An 18,089-nucleotide genomic window follows, 5' to 3' on the forward strand; every position below is an offset into this window, starting at 1 on the left:
AATTATCAATGCCGGCCTCGAAATTCGATGTCTTCGCACAGAAGTCAGATCGAAAATGGATGCTTCGCAGATCATCGGGAGAGTCTGATCGCGCACTGAAGAATTTTCGATGTCGAACTCCGGGAAGGAATTTCTGTTGACCTACGATGTTAAAATAACGAATTCTAAGGGAGGCGTCTCAGCTCCAAGTTCGGAGACTCCTCGATCCTTCAGGATACCATCACAATTCAAACTTCGAGGCGGGGCAGATCGCGCCTCGCTCGTGTTGTCTAGATCTCGAGACTACCTATGGGTGGGTAGATCACCGCGTCGATAAGACTGGCTGAACGGAAACAGGGAGATAGGCCGAGAGATGATAATTCGTATGCAATCGAAAGCCTATGGTTTCTACATGTTCTGTGATACCACCCGCCGTTATGATGAATCTTCGAGCACTTCTCCGGCTCTATCTTTCCGGGGTAGGGACGACGCTCTGCATATTCTGATCCCTGCTACGCTGTGGCATTCTAGCGGCAGTTACCGTATTCTATGGCATCGTCGGAATGCAGCCTTTGAATGATATTTCGGCATGCACCGAGCCCAGCAGCCGCAGAAAAGCCGGGGTACACCATTACGTCATTTTCTGAGTTATCATTTGCTACGCAATCGCGGAACGCAGCTGAAGATTTTTCTCAAGACTATCTCCTGAGTGATCCCGATTCCAATCCAGATTGGGTAGTCATATTCATGGACCCAGATGTGGGATGGACTCCTCGCCTTGCCGACGAAGCCCAAGCACCCCCTGCGAATTGCATCGGCACTGGCGTTTCGAGCAGGAGTGACCCTCAAATTCGAAGTGTGAAATACTGCCCGAAGTTGGGGGCTTCCTCGGGAACTACCAGAGTTCTTCGAGTGCATTCTCCTGAAGCTCCATTTTCCTACAGAACGGTTAAATCCCCGGCGGGATCTTCCGTGTCTCTATCATTTTACCGGGGATCAGAGCTGCGCCCCCGCACTTTTGCCGCTGACCATCCGCGAGATTCATCTAGGTTTCTCGGTGGCTCGGCGGTATGAAACTTGATTGATCTCAATACCGACGATGGTATTGACTATGAAGAATCGTGCGAGTTTTCCGTCTTATATCCATACGTGCTACCTATATGTCCTTCTTGAGCAGCACCTGATGGTCCACGGGTCGCACTAAGCTATCTCATATGATATTTGTTAGATGACAGTTGGAAACGACGGAAATCGATGAATGAATAAACTCCTGAGCTCTAGTATGATCACATGCTTGCCATGGATGATGTACGCCTAACGCAACTCATCGCCGACGCTGCGACTGTACGCGATGATTGTTGTTCAGATGCATGCGACATTCAGGTGATACACCATTGGAAAGAAGGGTATATAAGGGGGCGAGGAGGAATCGCTGCTTCACGAAAGCCTCTCCGCCCGGAGGCTGATCGGTCGCCTCCCTTACCATCGACGGAGAACGATATGTACTCCTTGTCGCCACAAGAAACTCCTGGAATCTGGTGGGCTTCCTTCAGCTCAGTTCGATCACACGAAGCCATAATGAAGCTCCACGATTCGCCCCCTCGCCGAACAATGCCGTACAAACACAGAAAAAAAATGGAGTACCTTACGCTCTTTGGTCTTCCGTTTTTATTATTCCCAACACTCTAAGATTTCATGGTGGTTTGAACGATTCAGGCTCATGAACGGAGACTTTCCGACTGCAGGATAGTATTTACATATCTCTTCACTTCTCTCATCTCTTCTGTCACACAGCCCACCCCTTAGTGATATAAGTCCGCATCCCTCGTCTGCTATATCCAGCAGGCCTGTGCTTCGTGGTATATGGACAGAGCGAGCGTGGATCGGGGCAGAATATCCCCTATCACGTCCGCACGGAGCTGGCGCAGTGGAGGCTAGCGCCTCACCATGTGGCCCCACTCTCCCTTGGCTTGAGTATGGACTAATGAAATTCGGAATCTGAGGATCAAGTAAGTTTCTCCGACTTACGATCCTCATTCATTACCGTCGAACGGATCCTGTGAAGTTTTGACTCGAACCCGCGTCTCAACGGTCTGCTCTTCGGAGCATGGACGCCGTATGGGCTGAATGAATCTGAATATCCGGGGATCTGGATCAATCAAAGAATCAACACGGACTCTGAATCATCCGGGCTCAAAATATGATGAATTCTCAGTGAACATTTACATATCGAGCTAAATCATCGAGGAAGAATACTCGATTAGAGTAATTGAACCGATTCAAGCCACTGGCTCAAAATGGTCGTAATGCGAGGGTTCTCCCGTGGGGAAATATATCTACAATCGCGCATCGGGTTCTCTGAGCGAGAATTCTCGTACGACGGCATCCACCCATTCATCGTAGGTGATCGTCAGCTCTTCCATGGTGTCGGCAAAACGAATCAGACCAGAGATGAGCGGCGAGAGAAACTAGAAGAAGCCTGAAGCTGTGCAAGAATGGATATTCCTCTCATGACTGAATCATCCAACCTCGTCCCGACCACGTCCGTTGGAGAGATCCCAGCGAAACCTCGAGGAGCACCGAATGCAACCTCTAGAGAGAACCGCCACCGAGATCACTATTTCGAAAAGTTCTTCGACCGATAAGTCGGGTGACCGAGATTAGCCCACCGAATTACCGAGGTACAAACGCTGAATTGATGCGAGCTGACGAGGGAGAAGCAGCCGCCAGAGTGAGATTGACTGCATCTTGAAATAATTAATATCGAGGAAGAACGCGACAGATGCCGGAGAAAGGGTCTCCTGTCACAGTGCCTGAGGACGGCGTCGAGACGGCCGCGATTTCCCTTCGAATTACCTATGTCGAAGCTCCTAGCCAACGTTTACGGTCGGCTATACCTGCAAAGAGAAGAGGAGAACGTAAGGCCATATTCCTCTTAGGAAGATTAAATAGGGAGACTTCCTCTCTACATCAACACCTCCGTGGAATGAGATTTGATCAGCCCCTCAGGAATATTCCCATACAGAATATAATTCGCAAGAATCAATCGCATGTTTCCGAGAGCCGAGGCCTTCCTTTCCCGCATAGCAGCGGAGCTTTTTCGAATGAAACCAAATTATTGGCGACTTGAACACGATGCTAACGACAACAGGAGCGGCTCAAGCTCGGGAATCCGAACTCGAACTGGTCACTCAAATGGAAATTGAGCTCCCTCCCCGTCATCCGATTTGAAATGGCGGAGGCAATTCTCATCCGTCGTCCGGGCGAGTTCCGCCCGGGATTCTCGAATTAGACAATCCAAGCTAGACTTACTTCACTGAGAATTGGCCGGATCCTCAGTCCGGCTTGTGGATGATAAGCTTTGGAATGAATTCTATCAAAAGAACCTGGAAGAGAAATAGTTCGCTTTAGAAGATCGAGAGTGAAGGGCGGTCTTCACAGGGTCATACGACGTCACGGGACGATGGGCTCCACAAGGATGAGTGCGATAAAGTTCAGTGATTCAAGTCCGTTGGGGAGAATATTTAGGATTTTTTGGGGAAAAAAACGGAGAACACGAGGTACTTCGCTCCCCTCTCGATTCGGATTGCTAAGGAGCAATTCGCCCGGGGAAACCTCGAAAGTATGTACGTCACTTACATATTCTAGCATTGAGGACGTATCACAGCGTTGTTTCGCCAGTCTCCAGCGGAGACCAAGCTTGTTGTACAATTGAGAGTTTTCCCAGTCGAGGAGCTTCTCCAGACAATGTCGGGTCCTCTTCGAAAGGCAAACTACAGGCCACAGCGAACATCCCAGGGTGCAGCAGCAACACAGGCAGCCGCAGAACAACCATTTGACGCTCACCTGGGGAAGGCAAATTACGAAATTACAGTCAACAACGCGTTCGTCAGTCGCTGCTCTGGGATAAGCGACGAACTTGAACGTTGTCATGATAAGTCATGTGAATTAGACCATACCGGCAAAGTTTTCCGGAGGATTGAGTTTACTCTATAGAGAGATGCCTTGAATTCCTCGGGAGCGACCTGAAACCAGGGATACGAGCGAAGTTTAGGAGAGAACGTTTGATTGCCGAAAGTACATGAGTGAATCTGCAATATTTATTTATATTCGAAGTTCGAAAAAATCGAGCATGTATCCCGTGACGTACTTTGGCGGACAATTGTGACGGGAACTCCGTATCGAATTTGTTACTCAAGCCGAATCTGGAATAAAATGAAGTCTAGGTTTGAACCCACTCAAAAAAAGCTCGAGGGATCGCCGTCGACGTATTCCGAAACGGAATGAATGTTTACATAGAGGATGGCCATCCGTGTGTTGCGTCACATTGAGATAAATATAAACCGACAGAGCGATATGGGAGAGGTTTCAGGAACCCTTGCGAGCGAATAGACCGCTCTTCTGACTCGATCCGGCAGACTGACATGGGAAGAAGAATCAAATCGCGCTCGTTGGGGGTCGCTGACCTCAGGAGGGCATAGTTGGAATCGAGACTGGGGAGAGTCCGAGAAAAGACGTTCACGGCAACGGACGGAAACGCTATCGATAACGGCAAGAAAAAAAAACTGTGTCTCGAAGCCTAGGTGGCTGTCGGCCACCGGAGGAGGAAGCGGCCGCGTCGCGGCCAACCGGGGCGCCACCGCTATCGGTTTTCCCAGCTATTCGGAAACTCGCACCGAATGGCGAGACAACAATCGGCAGCGTCGTTTTCAAACCAAAATATCACCTATCATCGCAGCAGCAGCGGCCAGAGTAGGACTTGTTTTCCGGAAACGAGCGTCTCACATCGGAGAAGCGAAACGAGCCCCGGAACCGCATTCCTAGTCGAGAAGCCCTCGACTCCCATCGCTACCGTCGATTTCGGGTCGTCCCCAGTCGTGCATCGATCGTTTGCATCACCGCAGCGCCAGAAATGAGAATCTCCCGGTCCGAGATGAGTTTGCCTCGCATACTTCATGTGGACTCATTGCACGGGTCGCGTCCTCAAGCGAGGATCGGTGCGACCAGAGCATATGGGAGAATACCGGAGAAAACCTCCCGAACCATCTCGGACGCGACTTCAATACACCAAGCGATACCTTCTTTCTGTCTGACTCCTCTGATATCATTCAGGATGCAGATGAAATTGAGGATATTCGGCCACTAATCGGATAGCGCGAACTGACCGAGGAGAGAGGCGACCTAAATGATCCAGATCGGGTCAACGATAGGATATGGTGCAGAAAGAGCATTGTCCCGTATTCTCCTGAATTAGCAAATGCACAATTTTCGTGCAGAATTATTTCCCTCAAACCCGACGAGGGAGACGAGTCTGTACTTCCAAAGAGTTTCGGTCTTCCCGTTATTGGATCAATTCATCCTGATATTACCCGAAGCCGGCCGACCGGCGATTTTTCCCGCTTCTCTCGACTCATCGGTCATGGAACATTTTGACCGATGACTTCGCTCGCATGCAAAGTAATCGGGCAGAATCGCAATCAAACAAGCTTCGATGTTATTTCCTCGGACCGAGAGGAGGACACGCGCCCCGGCAAAAGCGGTCCTTCATTCGATAAGCTTCTCACGGAAGGAGAATCTTCAGAAGTTTTCACACGGAGACTCTGCGACTCAAACGTCAGTTTCTCGACATCCGGCTTTGAACTCCGCTGAATTGGACACCATGGCCGGCTCTTGAATCGCTGATTCGGAATCGTTCAATCGGTGGATATTCCTCCCTCCGCTGCCCTGTCATGGAGCTCGGAAGGCCAGAAAGTTTCGATTGAGTGGTTGGAGAGATGCTCTTCGATTTCTCTCAAAGGTCCGTAGTTTTCAATGCAATCAAGCCACACTCGGTCCGAGGTCAACAGGAAACGAATCATCGCGAGCGATGCAAATCGGAGAGAGGCCTCCCCTTTCCAGTTGAGAACTTCTTCCTCACTTTGCTGTAAAATAAAAGAGTCATGATGCGAAAACTCCGACCATGTGAAGAACATGGTCGTATACAGACCGTGACCACCGCACAGCGGAGATTTTTCATGAAACAGCCCATCGGCTCAAAGCGGCGACTCATTCTCGCAGATGAGTCCGGATGGAGAGCCGGACTCATCAGCGTCGGTTTGAGGGTCAAAATGAAGGAAATTCGGGTTTTTCCCCTGTCAAGCCGGCCTGGATTTCCCCAGGTCACTCCTCATTCCCACGATGAATGCCCATGACGACGCGACGCTTACAGAAGGGGGCGCACTGAGGGTCGAATCAGTTCCCGTTCGACTGCTTCTGAGAGAAATCAGGTCGATCCTGACGGGGCGAGCTCCACGAAACTCCTGATTGTGTAATTCTCTCCTCTGGATCTCAATGATCGACTCCGCGGATGATCATCTCGGAGCGCACGGTGGAACTCGAGCTGGCCGGTCCATGAATGTCCCGGTCCCCAGGCTCGTAATATCGCCTGCCACGGAATTCCCAGCGTAGCGCTGGAGTCAGACCTCGATCCCACCGCTTGTGGAAGGCACTCACCCGACGAAACTTAAGAATGAAGGAGCAGAATAAAGCACGAACAAACGACTGAAACTTCTTCCTCGCCTTTCTTCACAAAAACGCGTGAGGGTCACGACGACGAAGAAGCAGCAGCAGCCGGGGGCCCAACACGCGACGCAGAACAGGCTGCGCTGAATTGTCTAAGATACCGTATTCCTCTATGAACTCGGAATGGATGCAAGCGGAACAGAGCGACCATGTTCGCACTCACAGCTCATCCGTTCCGAACCAGGCTCCGAAGACCGCTTCTCTGCCGAAGCCGGATCGAAGAAGGAACGAGCCTTGTTCTCAACCCGACCAGCTGATTTCGCAGCTGAACGGAATTCACGGCCTCGGACTTCAGAGCGATGAGAGGTGACTTACACTGTCATATTTCCAGCTCCTCTTATGATGACTGGTTCAGGTACTATGAAGGTATCCTCCGGCACTTGCAGTTCGTCTTCGTCGATTTCCAACACCATTATCGCGTCTAGCTCTGCCATGTTATTGAGCGAAATTCCTCCCGACACAGGAGCTTGGGAAACCGTCGTCGACATCTTTTGACACCAACGCCGTGCCCGAGGAGCTAGTTCATCGTCAAGTTGAGAACTGCGCTGGGCAGAAGGGATCTCGAGGAAAACTCGTCCCTCGGCACCTTGCGAATGATTTTACGCAACACTCAAATATGGTGGAACGTTCACCAGCAGTGGTAGCAGCGGCGATCGCAGCAGCACAGCAGCTATACCAACAGCACCACCACAACAACAGACCCGACGCGAGAAGACGAAATGGGAGAGAGAGGAGCTCTGAGAGAGGACACGCGTTTTCGTCGGCTACGAGGATTGCCGCGACTTCTTATCTCGATCGTCTGCCTGATTCATCCTCGTACATGCGGAATGATTGAATCTTTTTGTGGAGCATGCCTCCTCCTCGGGAGAATCGTGGTCAATCCATTCGCAGCATCATGATTCATGATTGACCGACGGAGCTTGAAACCGAAGAATGCGCGGTTCTCCGACTGAGCCGGTCGCGAGCCTGACTCATTCAGGTCATCCCCTCGAACACGAATGACAGCAGCCTTCGAGTACGTCGAACCGTAGCGGCCACAGCTTCCGTTCGAAACTATGCGGAAGAGCGCTATCAGTGAGGGTTCAGAGCTAGATACCCGTCTCCTTTCGGAGAAATCGTCCGGATAAGCCGGGTGCTCCGAGGATGAGGAGTGCCTCGCGTGCTATGGCTGTCTTTAGTTTCAGAGAAGTGAGTTCAAGCTCTGACAAAATCATCTCGTACGGAAACGATTTCCATCTATATCACCGCGAACGAGATCGAGTCCCCTTCCACGAAACGCCTTCGAGATACGAGGTCGAGGAACGAAACATATCGCGGGCTTCGGCGGAGCATGTCTCATTCTCGGCAAGAAGTCGGTAACTTTCAAAGAAAACGTTCCTCTATGAATAAGGTGTTGTCAAGAGATTCACAGCAGGGGACAGAGGAACCATACACCGGAGCTTGAATGGACTCAGCCGCAGCGCTCTTCACGCGATCCAGGCCAAGAATTCCAAGATATTTAAATAAACGCAGCCGACCCGTCCATTCTCCAATGTATGGGTCCGAGTTTGCTCTTCGAAAGCAATGCCTGCCTTCCATGAATCTTACATGATGAGGGCTATCGAGCGATTCGACTCCGAGACGCACCTCTCTACCACGTTGAGAATCTCGGGGCCGAAGTCGATATCCGGCGAACGTCCTCGATCGGAGGACGCCGCGGAGAGCGTTTGGAGTCAAATCATACAGCGGTCGTATACTGAGGGAAGTAACAGGCGATATCGTCCAGCTCAGGGTTGAGACGGATGAAGAGGAATTCAGCGGGAGGAGTCGCTGGGCCGAAAGGCTCCGTGATTGCTATCCTGCGTCCAACCTACGGCAGTGAGGCGAAATCAGAACGTAAGCAAATCGATACCTGAGGCTCTTTTCCCCAATAGATCGTCAGATTCAGGATTATACTTCTGTATCGTGTAGGACGTCGGTATGTCCGCAGAGGACATCCCAGATGAAGATTATGACAGAGACGATGAGACTTACTTTCGACGATGGAAACCTTATGGACCTCCCCGAATCGATCCCAGGCCCGCTCATCCGACCAGAGCCCCTCGAATCGAATTCCCCAAGCTCCCGCCCGAAAAACTAGATCTGTATTGTTTTTTCGGCGCCCAAACCCCTAAGCCGACATGCCCATGTCGGAGTCTTGTACGTTTGTATGCAGTAGGCGGTGTTTGAGAACCTGGATACTTGAGTCAGGTACGCGATCGTCAGCAAATCTCCACTAATGGAGGAGATCCTTGTTAATAGATGCGGCGACATATCTTCATACAGTGATCGTCTGATCCAATGGGAGCGCATTCACAACACAGATGAGATGGGGGATATCGTAATCTGATCGTTGACCCCTGGAGCTCTCGATCGTTGAAGAGACGAGAGAATTCCCGTAGCAGATCTCGTTCGAAGAGGGTCGATGTTCGCACAAAGCCTAAACGAAGACACCATCTATTTTATATATTCGTGGAGCCACTTCACTATCCAATCAGCACTCTGTACGTTGTGAGCAGTACGCCGATTGTACGCTCAGCACGCCATTTGTACGCTCAGTACTCCGGTCGTACGTCATTTGCACGCTCAGTACGCCGATTGTACGCGCAATATGCCTATCTTAAGCTCAATGCGCCGATGGTCCCCTCACAACACCGATTTTCCGCGGAGTATGCCGATCGTGCATGGAGTACGCCATTTGTTCGCTCAACGCGCCTGCTGTACGCAAAGTACGCTGATTGTACGCGAAATACGCCTCCCATCCAGGCGCGATCCCATGCGCGATTCCTTCGAATGAACTCACGGAGCTCGACACCGAGTCCCTGCCAGACGCTTTGCGACCCCCCTGCGCAATGGTCATACATGTTGGCAGTCGACGCCATCGACGCCGAACTGGACGAATATATTCTCCCCTCTCTGTGAGATGGGAGCGAGAAGTCTCATATTGGACCGTTTCACCTTCCAAGAGCGCGCCGCCCGAATGCCGATTGGACCGGAGTCTCTGATTGGGATTGGGATGCTTGAACGAAGGACCATTGCTTTTGCGGCATTGGAGGCCGGAGGATTCTCGAGCTCCTAGGAAGGACGAAAATAGTATTTTCCAAATTCCGGCGCCCGTCGCTGTCGGTAGCTCCTCGTCGAAGCGCAGGTAAGTCGGAATTCCTCGACAAACTAACACACATACTTCGCCGACGACGAATGGATCGCTGGCTTCGGACCGCGATCCGTTCCTAAGGGGAGTGGAACAATTCTTCAATCATGGTTGCTTAATTTTCTCCGCGGCGGATGCTCCGGTCGTACCCTTCCTCCTAACGGCACTCATCCTGAGTACTGTGCTCCCAGGAGCCGCTTCGCTCGTATATTCCGAGGATGAAATGCATAACACTTACACCGGAAGCATCAACGATTCGAAGAACGTCGTGCATACAAATAGATCGAGTGCATCCCTGCCAATTAGCAGGTTCGACTTAGAGACAAACTCGCCGACGACCCGTCCTACGAATCGAGCCAGGCTGGGAATGTTTTTCCCTCGTTCGAGTTCGGAGTTCATAGGAGGCTCCACTGGGATATGACGGAACTGTCGGGTTTACCGGGGGACTTCCCGATGAGCTCATTCAAGCAGCCCATCATTCCGAGCTTGCGGACGCAATCGAAACCTACCTAGGTATGTTAGCAGACAGGTGAGTATCCTCGCAATCCGAGATCGACGCCGACAAATTCGGAGAAAGCATGAAGGAAACGAGAGCGACCCTGAAACGACCCTATCCATAGTCTTGAATGACTCCAACCGTTCATAGAATATCGGATCAGAGATGCAGTGTCATTCGACACCTTCCGGTGCCTATCGGGATGCTCACCGAAGAGGCCCGAGAAGCCCGACACGAGGAGGGTCGTCATTTTCGGCAGCACTACACGAGGGAGAAGTCGACAGCGGATTCGAACTTCGATCTCTTGACTATGCTCCTGATCCACTCCGATCCGATCGTAAACATTTTCCGGAAGATCGAGAAACCAAAGCAGAGCAGCAGAGGTTCGGATGAGGCATTCCGGTTGGTCCGAGCCAGTATTTCAGATATCAGCCCGAAGCAGTCGGATACAGCGAACGACACGAGCTCGGAGCTCTCTCGAGAATCCGGATCCTCCCTGGACTCGAAATGTAAGGATCATGCTCCATCTGAATTCGGTACCGAGTCCGAATGTGAGGACTAGAATTCCAAGACTTTCTCCGATCACATCTTGCTGTAATTATCCATTGCCGAAATCCCTGAGATGGCTTCCGATGAAACGATCCGAATAATCGAATTGCATGACATCACTGCCGCTTGTCATCTCTTTCGAGCTAGCCAGACATATCCGATTGCTTCCTGGCTAGTGTTTCTGTTTATCGCTGGAAGGGTTCGCTAAAATCGGTGCCATCGAGCATGCTCTCTGAGTGAGAAAGGAGAGGGGGATGGGGAATAGGGGGACATTATTCCAGTCTGGATCGAGATGCGACGGCATGAATCCGTAGTAACAATCGTCCGCTTCCATCTCAAAGCCTCCGAATGCTCCGACGAACCTACGAAGTCGTTTCTGACACCTGAAACCGTGTTTCGCCCCACTGTGGGTGCGGACTGCTCACAGCGAACAGAGTGCTCATGTACTTTCCGATCTCAGCGATACCCACATGTTTATAAGCTCGATCCAGCAACCGGCTGGATCGAGTACTGATTCAACGGCTAGAGATTTGAGGTTTAAAAGTATGGATCGAATGATTGTCTGTTGCGTGAAACCGAAGCGGATCGTGCGCGTAGTATTTTACTGGAGTCTCTTTCTGAGGTGTCAGCGTCATCGATGGGAGATTTGAGGATGTCCGAAAACGACCTGAAGCCGCGATCGTGATTGGATGAAGAACCTCTTTCGGTGAAATCTTGATTAGGCGGAAACGCGTAGTGTCCGGATGCGTATCCATCGTTGTCGACATAGGGACCCGAGGAGGCACGAGTCGAGTAATTCATGGACTCTCGGTTTTCCGGCGGAGGCTCTGAAGGAGTCAACGAAATTTCCTCGAGTCCTGAAGGAATGCTTATTGGTGACCATGACAGCAGGGTATCGCCGTCGTCCGCAACAAACCCTCGCCTGACTGTTTTCGGAGAGCGCTCACCGGCCGGAGTTCCCCAAAATTCTCTTTCCGCTTCGAAGTCAACTCCTCGGAGTAGTGATCCGAAGGAATCCGCGCTCCCGGTTTCGCCCCGGGCTCCGGCGCGAGCATACCCGCTTTCGTTCGATGGAATTAGACTCTTTGGCCATGCATTTTGTGCTTCGTCCCATGCGCTCTGAGTTCCATCCCATTCGCTAAAAGTTCCACCACATGTGCTCCTGGTCCCATTCCCTTCGTCCTCAGTTACATCCCATGGACTCGGACTCCTTCCCCATGCACTTCGAGATTCTTCGCACGGGCTAAGCACGGGAGTCCTCTCCCACGGACTCTGGGTTTTTTCCCATAGATTTGTAGCTTCGAGCTCTGGATCTTCACTTCTCTCCCGTTCGCCTTGGGTTCCATCCCATTCGCCTTGGGTTCCATCCCATTCGCCTTGGGTTCCATCCCATTCGCCTTGGGTTCCATCCCATTCGCCTTGGGTTCCATCCCATTCGCCATGGGTGTCACCCCGTCCGCCTTGAGTTCCATCCCATTCACTTTGGGTTCCATCCAATTCGCCTTGAGTTCCAACCCATTCGCCTTGCGTTCCATCGCATTGGCCTGGGGTCCCATCCCATTCGCCTTGAGTTCCATCCCATTCGTCCTGGGTTCCATTCCAGTCGCCTTGAGTTCCATCCGATTTGCCTTGTGCTCCATGCCATTGGCCCGGGGTCCCATCCCATTGACCTGAAGTTTCCTCCGGTTGGTCTGGGGTTTCCTCCGGTTGGTCTGGGGTTTCGTCCCATTGGCCTGGGATCTCATCCGATTGGCCTGGGGTTCCATCCCAGTGAACTGGGGTTTCATTCCGCTGGCCTGGGGCTCCATGCCATTGGCCTGGGGTTTCATGCCATTGGCCTGGGGTTCCATGCCATTGGCCTGGGGTTTCATGCCATTGGCCTGGGGTTTCATCGTATTGGCCTCGGATTTCATCCCCTTGGCCTTGGATCCCAGCCCATTCGCCCCAGGTTCCAGCCCATTGGCCTTGGTTCCCTTCCGGTTCGCCTCGAGTTCCGTCCCATTCGTCTCGATTCCATCCGCCTCGAGTTCCACAACTCGCGCCTGGCCCACCATCATCCCCTTTGCTTTGATTTTCACGCCGGCGCCCAGTGCCATCCCATACAGTTTGAGCTCCAAGCCATTCGCTCCGAGTTCCACCCCGTTCGCGTTGAGTTCCGTGGCATTCGCTCCGAGTTCCATCCCATACGCTTTGCGTTCCATCCCATACGCTTTGCGTTCCATCCCATACGCTTTGCGTTCCATGCCGTGCGCCTCGAGTTCCATACCGCAGGTCTCGAGTAGAATCACTCTCGTCCTGAAAGCTATCCCATGCTCTCCGGGTTTCCTCCCACACATCTCGGTAACCGTCCCGACGACGCTTCGAGATCTCATCCTTTGTTTTCGGAGCTCCATCCCCTCTCCTCCGAGATCTATCCCAGGCTTCCTGGGATCCATCACAAGCTGTCTGACGTGCAGCCCAGGTTCTTTGAGACCCGGCCCAGGCTCTTCGAACTCGACCCATCGCGGACTCTGGGATTTTACGTTCTTCACGCGCTCCTCGATGCCTGGATTCGTTATAGAAGGGCTGTCCCTCCAATGGCCCGAAGGCAGCTCTCCCGTCGATGTGTGCGGGAGGTCGGTGGCGGCCGCATACGTCAGACGAGCTCGGGGCCTTCGTGCTGCGCTGTGGCCTGGCAGACCGCATCTCTCCGAGGGGAACCGCTCGACTCCCCCTGCACCAAGGTTCAAAAGAGCGCGATCCCAGCGACTCAGGTGAGAGGCATTCTGGTGGAACGTCGTATTCGTCGTAAAGGCTTCCCGACGAACGACAGGTGAAGAGCGCTGAAAAATCTTGTCCTGGACTCGAAGCTGACTCCGTATATCCGGAGCTGGGGATCGCTTTTTCTGCGGGAGGAATCTGCGATGGGTCGCGCGCCGCGAAGTCCTCAGTCTTCCGTGACGAGGGGAATTGAGAGTTCCGATCGGATTTCGTCCATTCTCCCATGATACCATTGACCCTAGACAGACGATGGATGGATACAGTACTGAATGAAGGGACGCTCTCTCTTGTTTGGGCAAAACAATTCATCAATAAATAAATAGAGAATTAAGCTATCGTTAGATCGATCGCGTACCTTATCATGTCGATATTCTTTAGAATAAGCCTTTGTGGCGTCCGGAGAATCTGTCGGTTCCGTATTGTGCTTGGCGGTCTCGGTATCTCTAATCGGCGGCGGATGACATGTGGAGTTTCTTCTCGTTCTTCGCGTCTATCGACGCAGATCGGGTTAGACTTCATGAACTTATCATGTCTTCCTGATTCTCGAGAACATCATATACTCGATAATGCCCCACGCCATTGCGACGACGGCGAACCTCCTACAGTAAAGGTTCTACGGCCTCGCGTCCGAAATTCCTGACGTATCGCTCACCTGTCGTCAACGATATCTCTCAGGCGACTCAGAGGGTCTGAAGAGTGAAATTCATTTTTGAGTGAAAGTCTTCCGTGAGAGCGATTCCCCAGGAGAATGGTGCATGAGGAATCCCACCACCGGCTCATGAATAAGTACCGAATTCCTCATTGCTCAGCTGTCCGACCGGGAACAGATTTTCAATGTGGCGCCATGCCAACTCTGGGTTATTTCCTCGGAACTTGGGCAAAAGGTCGCCAACTGGGCTGATCCTGTGGGAGAGCAGATCATTAATCCGTGCTTCTTGGATCGATATAATGACAAATGAGAGGTACCCTCGTGCGAGCGCCGAACCTGCTCCCTGGTGGAATATCTGATCGCTGACTTTCTTCGGGCACCGTACGTTGTTTGCGCGTCTTCTTTGATGATCTTCGGATTGTTGCGCCTCCGACGGCGTAGTGGTATTCGGGTTGGAGCTGGGGAAGCAAAATATCCAATCACACCATCATGCGGTGGAGAGCACGTTCATTTCCAATCTTGCTCCGGAATGAGAATCTGGATACATTCCATACGGTCAGGTCTCTCTGTGTGAAACCTTCGAACGGTTCCTAATTATTGGTGAGCGAGGACCCGTCGGGATCGATTTTTGAAATACATAGGGTCACGAAGGATATCCCATTTCAGAGAGAATCTACTGGGTCTCACCGATCTTCGGTCTTCATACATGGCGTTTATAGCTCGGAGCAACTCACTACTAGCTCGCACACGATAAAACAAAAATCAGAGGAATAAATTCGTGGTTCACTACACCCACGTTGTATGCGTCTCTTCGAAAGCCTCCCAAATAAACACTGAGAGACAGCTCGACATCGCCTGGATGTGCGATGTGGCACGGTCGAGCCGATGGCTGCTTCATATGGATATCACTGGATATCACCGCGTCATATGGATATCACTGGTGAAGTCGGAATCGCTCGGCATTACGCGATGCGTCCTGTGTCATAGCGTCGGGGAGTTGGTATCAAGGTATCTAGACGGTTCAGGGAGAAAGTGTCTTACAATTTTTCAGCTTCAACTCAGTTTCGGCCCCTACTAGCCCCAGGGGCTATTTCCCGCAGATTTAGGGGATCGGGTTGCATTAGGTCATGGTGGGAAGAAATGGGAATTCTGGGTCCATCGAACAGCCGAGCACCCTGGAGAAGCGAGATTGAACTTAAGAAATGAGTTTACACTTCGCGAGTCCGGAGTTGAAGTTCGCGCACTTGGAGAGCGCCAGTATCAACGGCGGAAGGTCTCTCGTACTAAGGGCGGGGAAGAAGACGACAAATCAGTGGAACAATCGATATATGAGCTCCCTCTTCTCGATAGGTACCGACGAAAATTGAGGCACCTGCTGGCTATGTGCGATGGACAGCTCTCCCGGAGCGCTCCTTACGTATCGATAGGAATGTCCCGTTGAGCGCGATGGGGTCATGAGCATACCGTATTCCTTCCGATGGGAGCCCCGGCTCCTGTTTCCAGTTTCCTGTGCGGGAGGCGTGTCCTTTCGAGTTTCGAGAAGCGAAATTCGCCCGGGGCGACTGTTGATTCTTCTCTCTCTTCGTTGAAGTGGAATAGAGCCTCGCACATGCAAATCCGGGAACCGCTGATCTGTCGACGGCCTTGTTAAATGGGAAGCCTCTGAGGGCTGCTTCTAATCGAGGGAGCTTTCATCATTCCGAGCGCATATTTCAGGCGGCTTGTCCAAAACGGCAGAGCTTATGGTCGAAGGAGGCTTTACGTTGTTCCGAACATGATTCTCGGGGAGCTTGCAACAGAGATAGGCTCCCATTGGCAAGATTACGGTATTTTTGTCAGATCTTCAGGCTGTATATGGGTTAAAATATCTCGATCGTCACATTGACTCACGCGGGGATCCGCGGAGCGCAGGTATGCTTCAGCGCATGTCGAGACAGGAGGTACTCTACATATGTTGGAGAAGCATGATTTTTGGGGACTGCATGGCTTACTATCAATGTCCATGCCGTGTGGGTTCCCAATGGGTCCGAAAATCATCTCCCAAACGCAGTTTTCACATCCCAGCGCATTGGGCTGGTAAGGATTGATTGTTCATTGCCCTTCCCTAGCGATGTTCAAATTTCCGACATAGAGAGAGACCCTAATCTACAGGGGCGATGGCTCAGCTGGTCGTTGGCGGATGCAGTTTCACGATTAGTCCGTCGGGATTGTCGATATTCCTCTTTTCCCACTCCCCAACCTAAACTTTCTAGTCTGTAAACAACCCGCTCGAGCATTCGCCAGAAGTCGACTGCCTCTCGGAGCAGACCGTCGGACGATGGCGATGTAGCCGATCTAGCAACTAGGAGGGAAGAAGGAGCTAGGCCTCTGGAGAGACTCCTAACCAGAATAATGAATAATCGATGCTTCCAGATTTGAGGAGCCCCAGAGAACTCGTCTGCCGAACATTCTCCCCTCTCTACGGGAGCTGGACAAACCCCACCGACATGAGGCAACAGCGATATTTCCAGCATCATTTGTCGATCGTTACTCGAGGCCTTCGCATCCGCATGGTCTCTCGGCGTTCTCGTTACTTTATGCGACAGATACTCTACTCTTGGTCGAGGTTCCACTTCTTGAGAATGATATTTTTATCAGTCTCGTGCTCGCAGCGACTCTCATTTGCAGAGCTCACGATCCGGGAGCTCGGGAATGGGGACCCTATGTTAATTCACTCGGATGTCTGGAGAAGGGTACGGGGAGTTTCCACAGAAGTAGCGAGGATCCCCGACGTTTTCCAACTGTTTCTTTGATTCCTCCCGAAGCGGGAATATTTTCGCTCTGAAGATGAAGACAGATGGAGGCGACAAATGATAAGAAGAAAATAATGATGAATGCGGAGTCGGTTGAGAACCAAACAAGCGAATCGCAAAACCGATCGGAAAGGAGAAGATAGGCCTCCGAAATCTTCGCTAATTGAATTTTTACGACCTTCCATTCCCGAAGGTGGATGGAAACGTATGGCGTTAGGTGGGCTGACTGGCACGCATGCAGTCGGTGGCGCGGCGATGGGATATCAGCGGCTCGAGCTATACGGCCAATCGAGCGGTTGATCCGCCGGCTTGTGCGCCAGAAAAGCAACTAACGAAGGGCCAACGGCTCGAACGAACAAAGTGTGACCGCATAGCCGTCAACTCCACAATGGCTCGATGGGATTGAAGTGGTCGATTTTTGAGCTGCGCGATCGCCCGTGCGAAGCCCGAGCGCGGAGCCTGCCATTCGATTGAACGTCGATGCGGTTGAAAGGTCAGACGAGATATGGATGTTTTGACTAATGCGGCGGGCCGGCGACACACTGAAGCCCCCAGCGAGCAGCAGCTCCTTATCGGTACATAAAACGCAACTAATTATCATGGGTGGCGATAACAGCTCCGGCGATAAGGATTTTCTACTTGGGAGAGGCAATAATCGAATCGCTACGCGCCGCGCCGAAGTCTATCACCGCCTATGCTCTTGGAGCATGAGCACAGCATAAAACTACCGGAAAGGGAACGACTTCCCCCCTCCTAATCCCTTCATTTATTCTTTTGCCACTACGATTTTATCTGTGACTCGATGATTGACGCCTGCTGTCTTGCTCAAGTCGGGCGGATTGTGCGAAGAGCGTCGACGGGAACGTTTCCTGATTTTGTCCTTTCTTCTAGCTGGGGCAAGCCGCAGGATCGCAGATATTATCATGCTCGTCTTGTCGACGCGTGAAATTCGCGCGATTGCCTCTTGAATTAGTTCGTGTAGAGGGGCATCGTCGCTATCGAAGAAATCGACAGCATTCAATTAGGCTGAAGCCCTATAGAATGAGTCCGGTCATAAAATTAGATCCTTATCGCTCTGACGCCATGAGGGGCAGATGTGGCGTCCAGTTGGCACCGAGCATCGATTCAAAGTCA

General features: G+C 51.8%; 1 protein-coding gene across 1 annotated transcript; it reads right to left on the reverse strand.

Moving 5' to 3' along the window:
* Nucleotides 1-2,467: 2,467 nt before the first annotated feature.
* Nucleotides 2,468-7,210, reverse strand: LOC100898936 (cysteine-rich hydrophobic domain-containing protein 2). The gene is made up of 6 exons (XM_003744528.1): nucleotides 6,856-7,210; nucleotides 4,130-4,184; nucleotides 3,939-4,004; nucleotides 3,619-3,825; nucleotides 3,292-3,365; nucleotides 2,468-2,876 (listed from the first exon to the last, which is right to left on the reverse strand). The coding sequence occupies exons 1-5, from the start codon at nucleotides 7,026-7,028 to the stop codon at nucleotides 3,315-3,317; spliced, it is 552 nt and encodes a 183-aa protein (XP_003744576.1). The 5' UTR covers nucleotides 7,029-7,210; the 3' UTR covers nucleotides 2,468-2,876; nucleotides 3,292-3,314.
* Between the last annotated feature and the right edge of the window lie 10,879 nt (nucleotides 7,211-18,089).

Source organism: Galendromus occidentalis, unplaced genomic scaffold (genome assembly GCF_000255335.2).
Source record: "Galendromus occidentalis unplaced genomic scaffold, Mocc_1.1 scf7180000077470, whole genome shotgun sequence".
Taxonomy (NCBI): domain Eukaryota; kingdom Metazoa; phylum Arthropoda; class Arachnida; order Mesostigmata; family Phytoseiidae; genus Galendromus; species Galendromus occidentalis.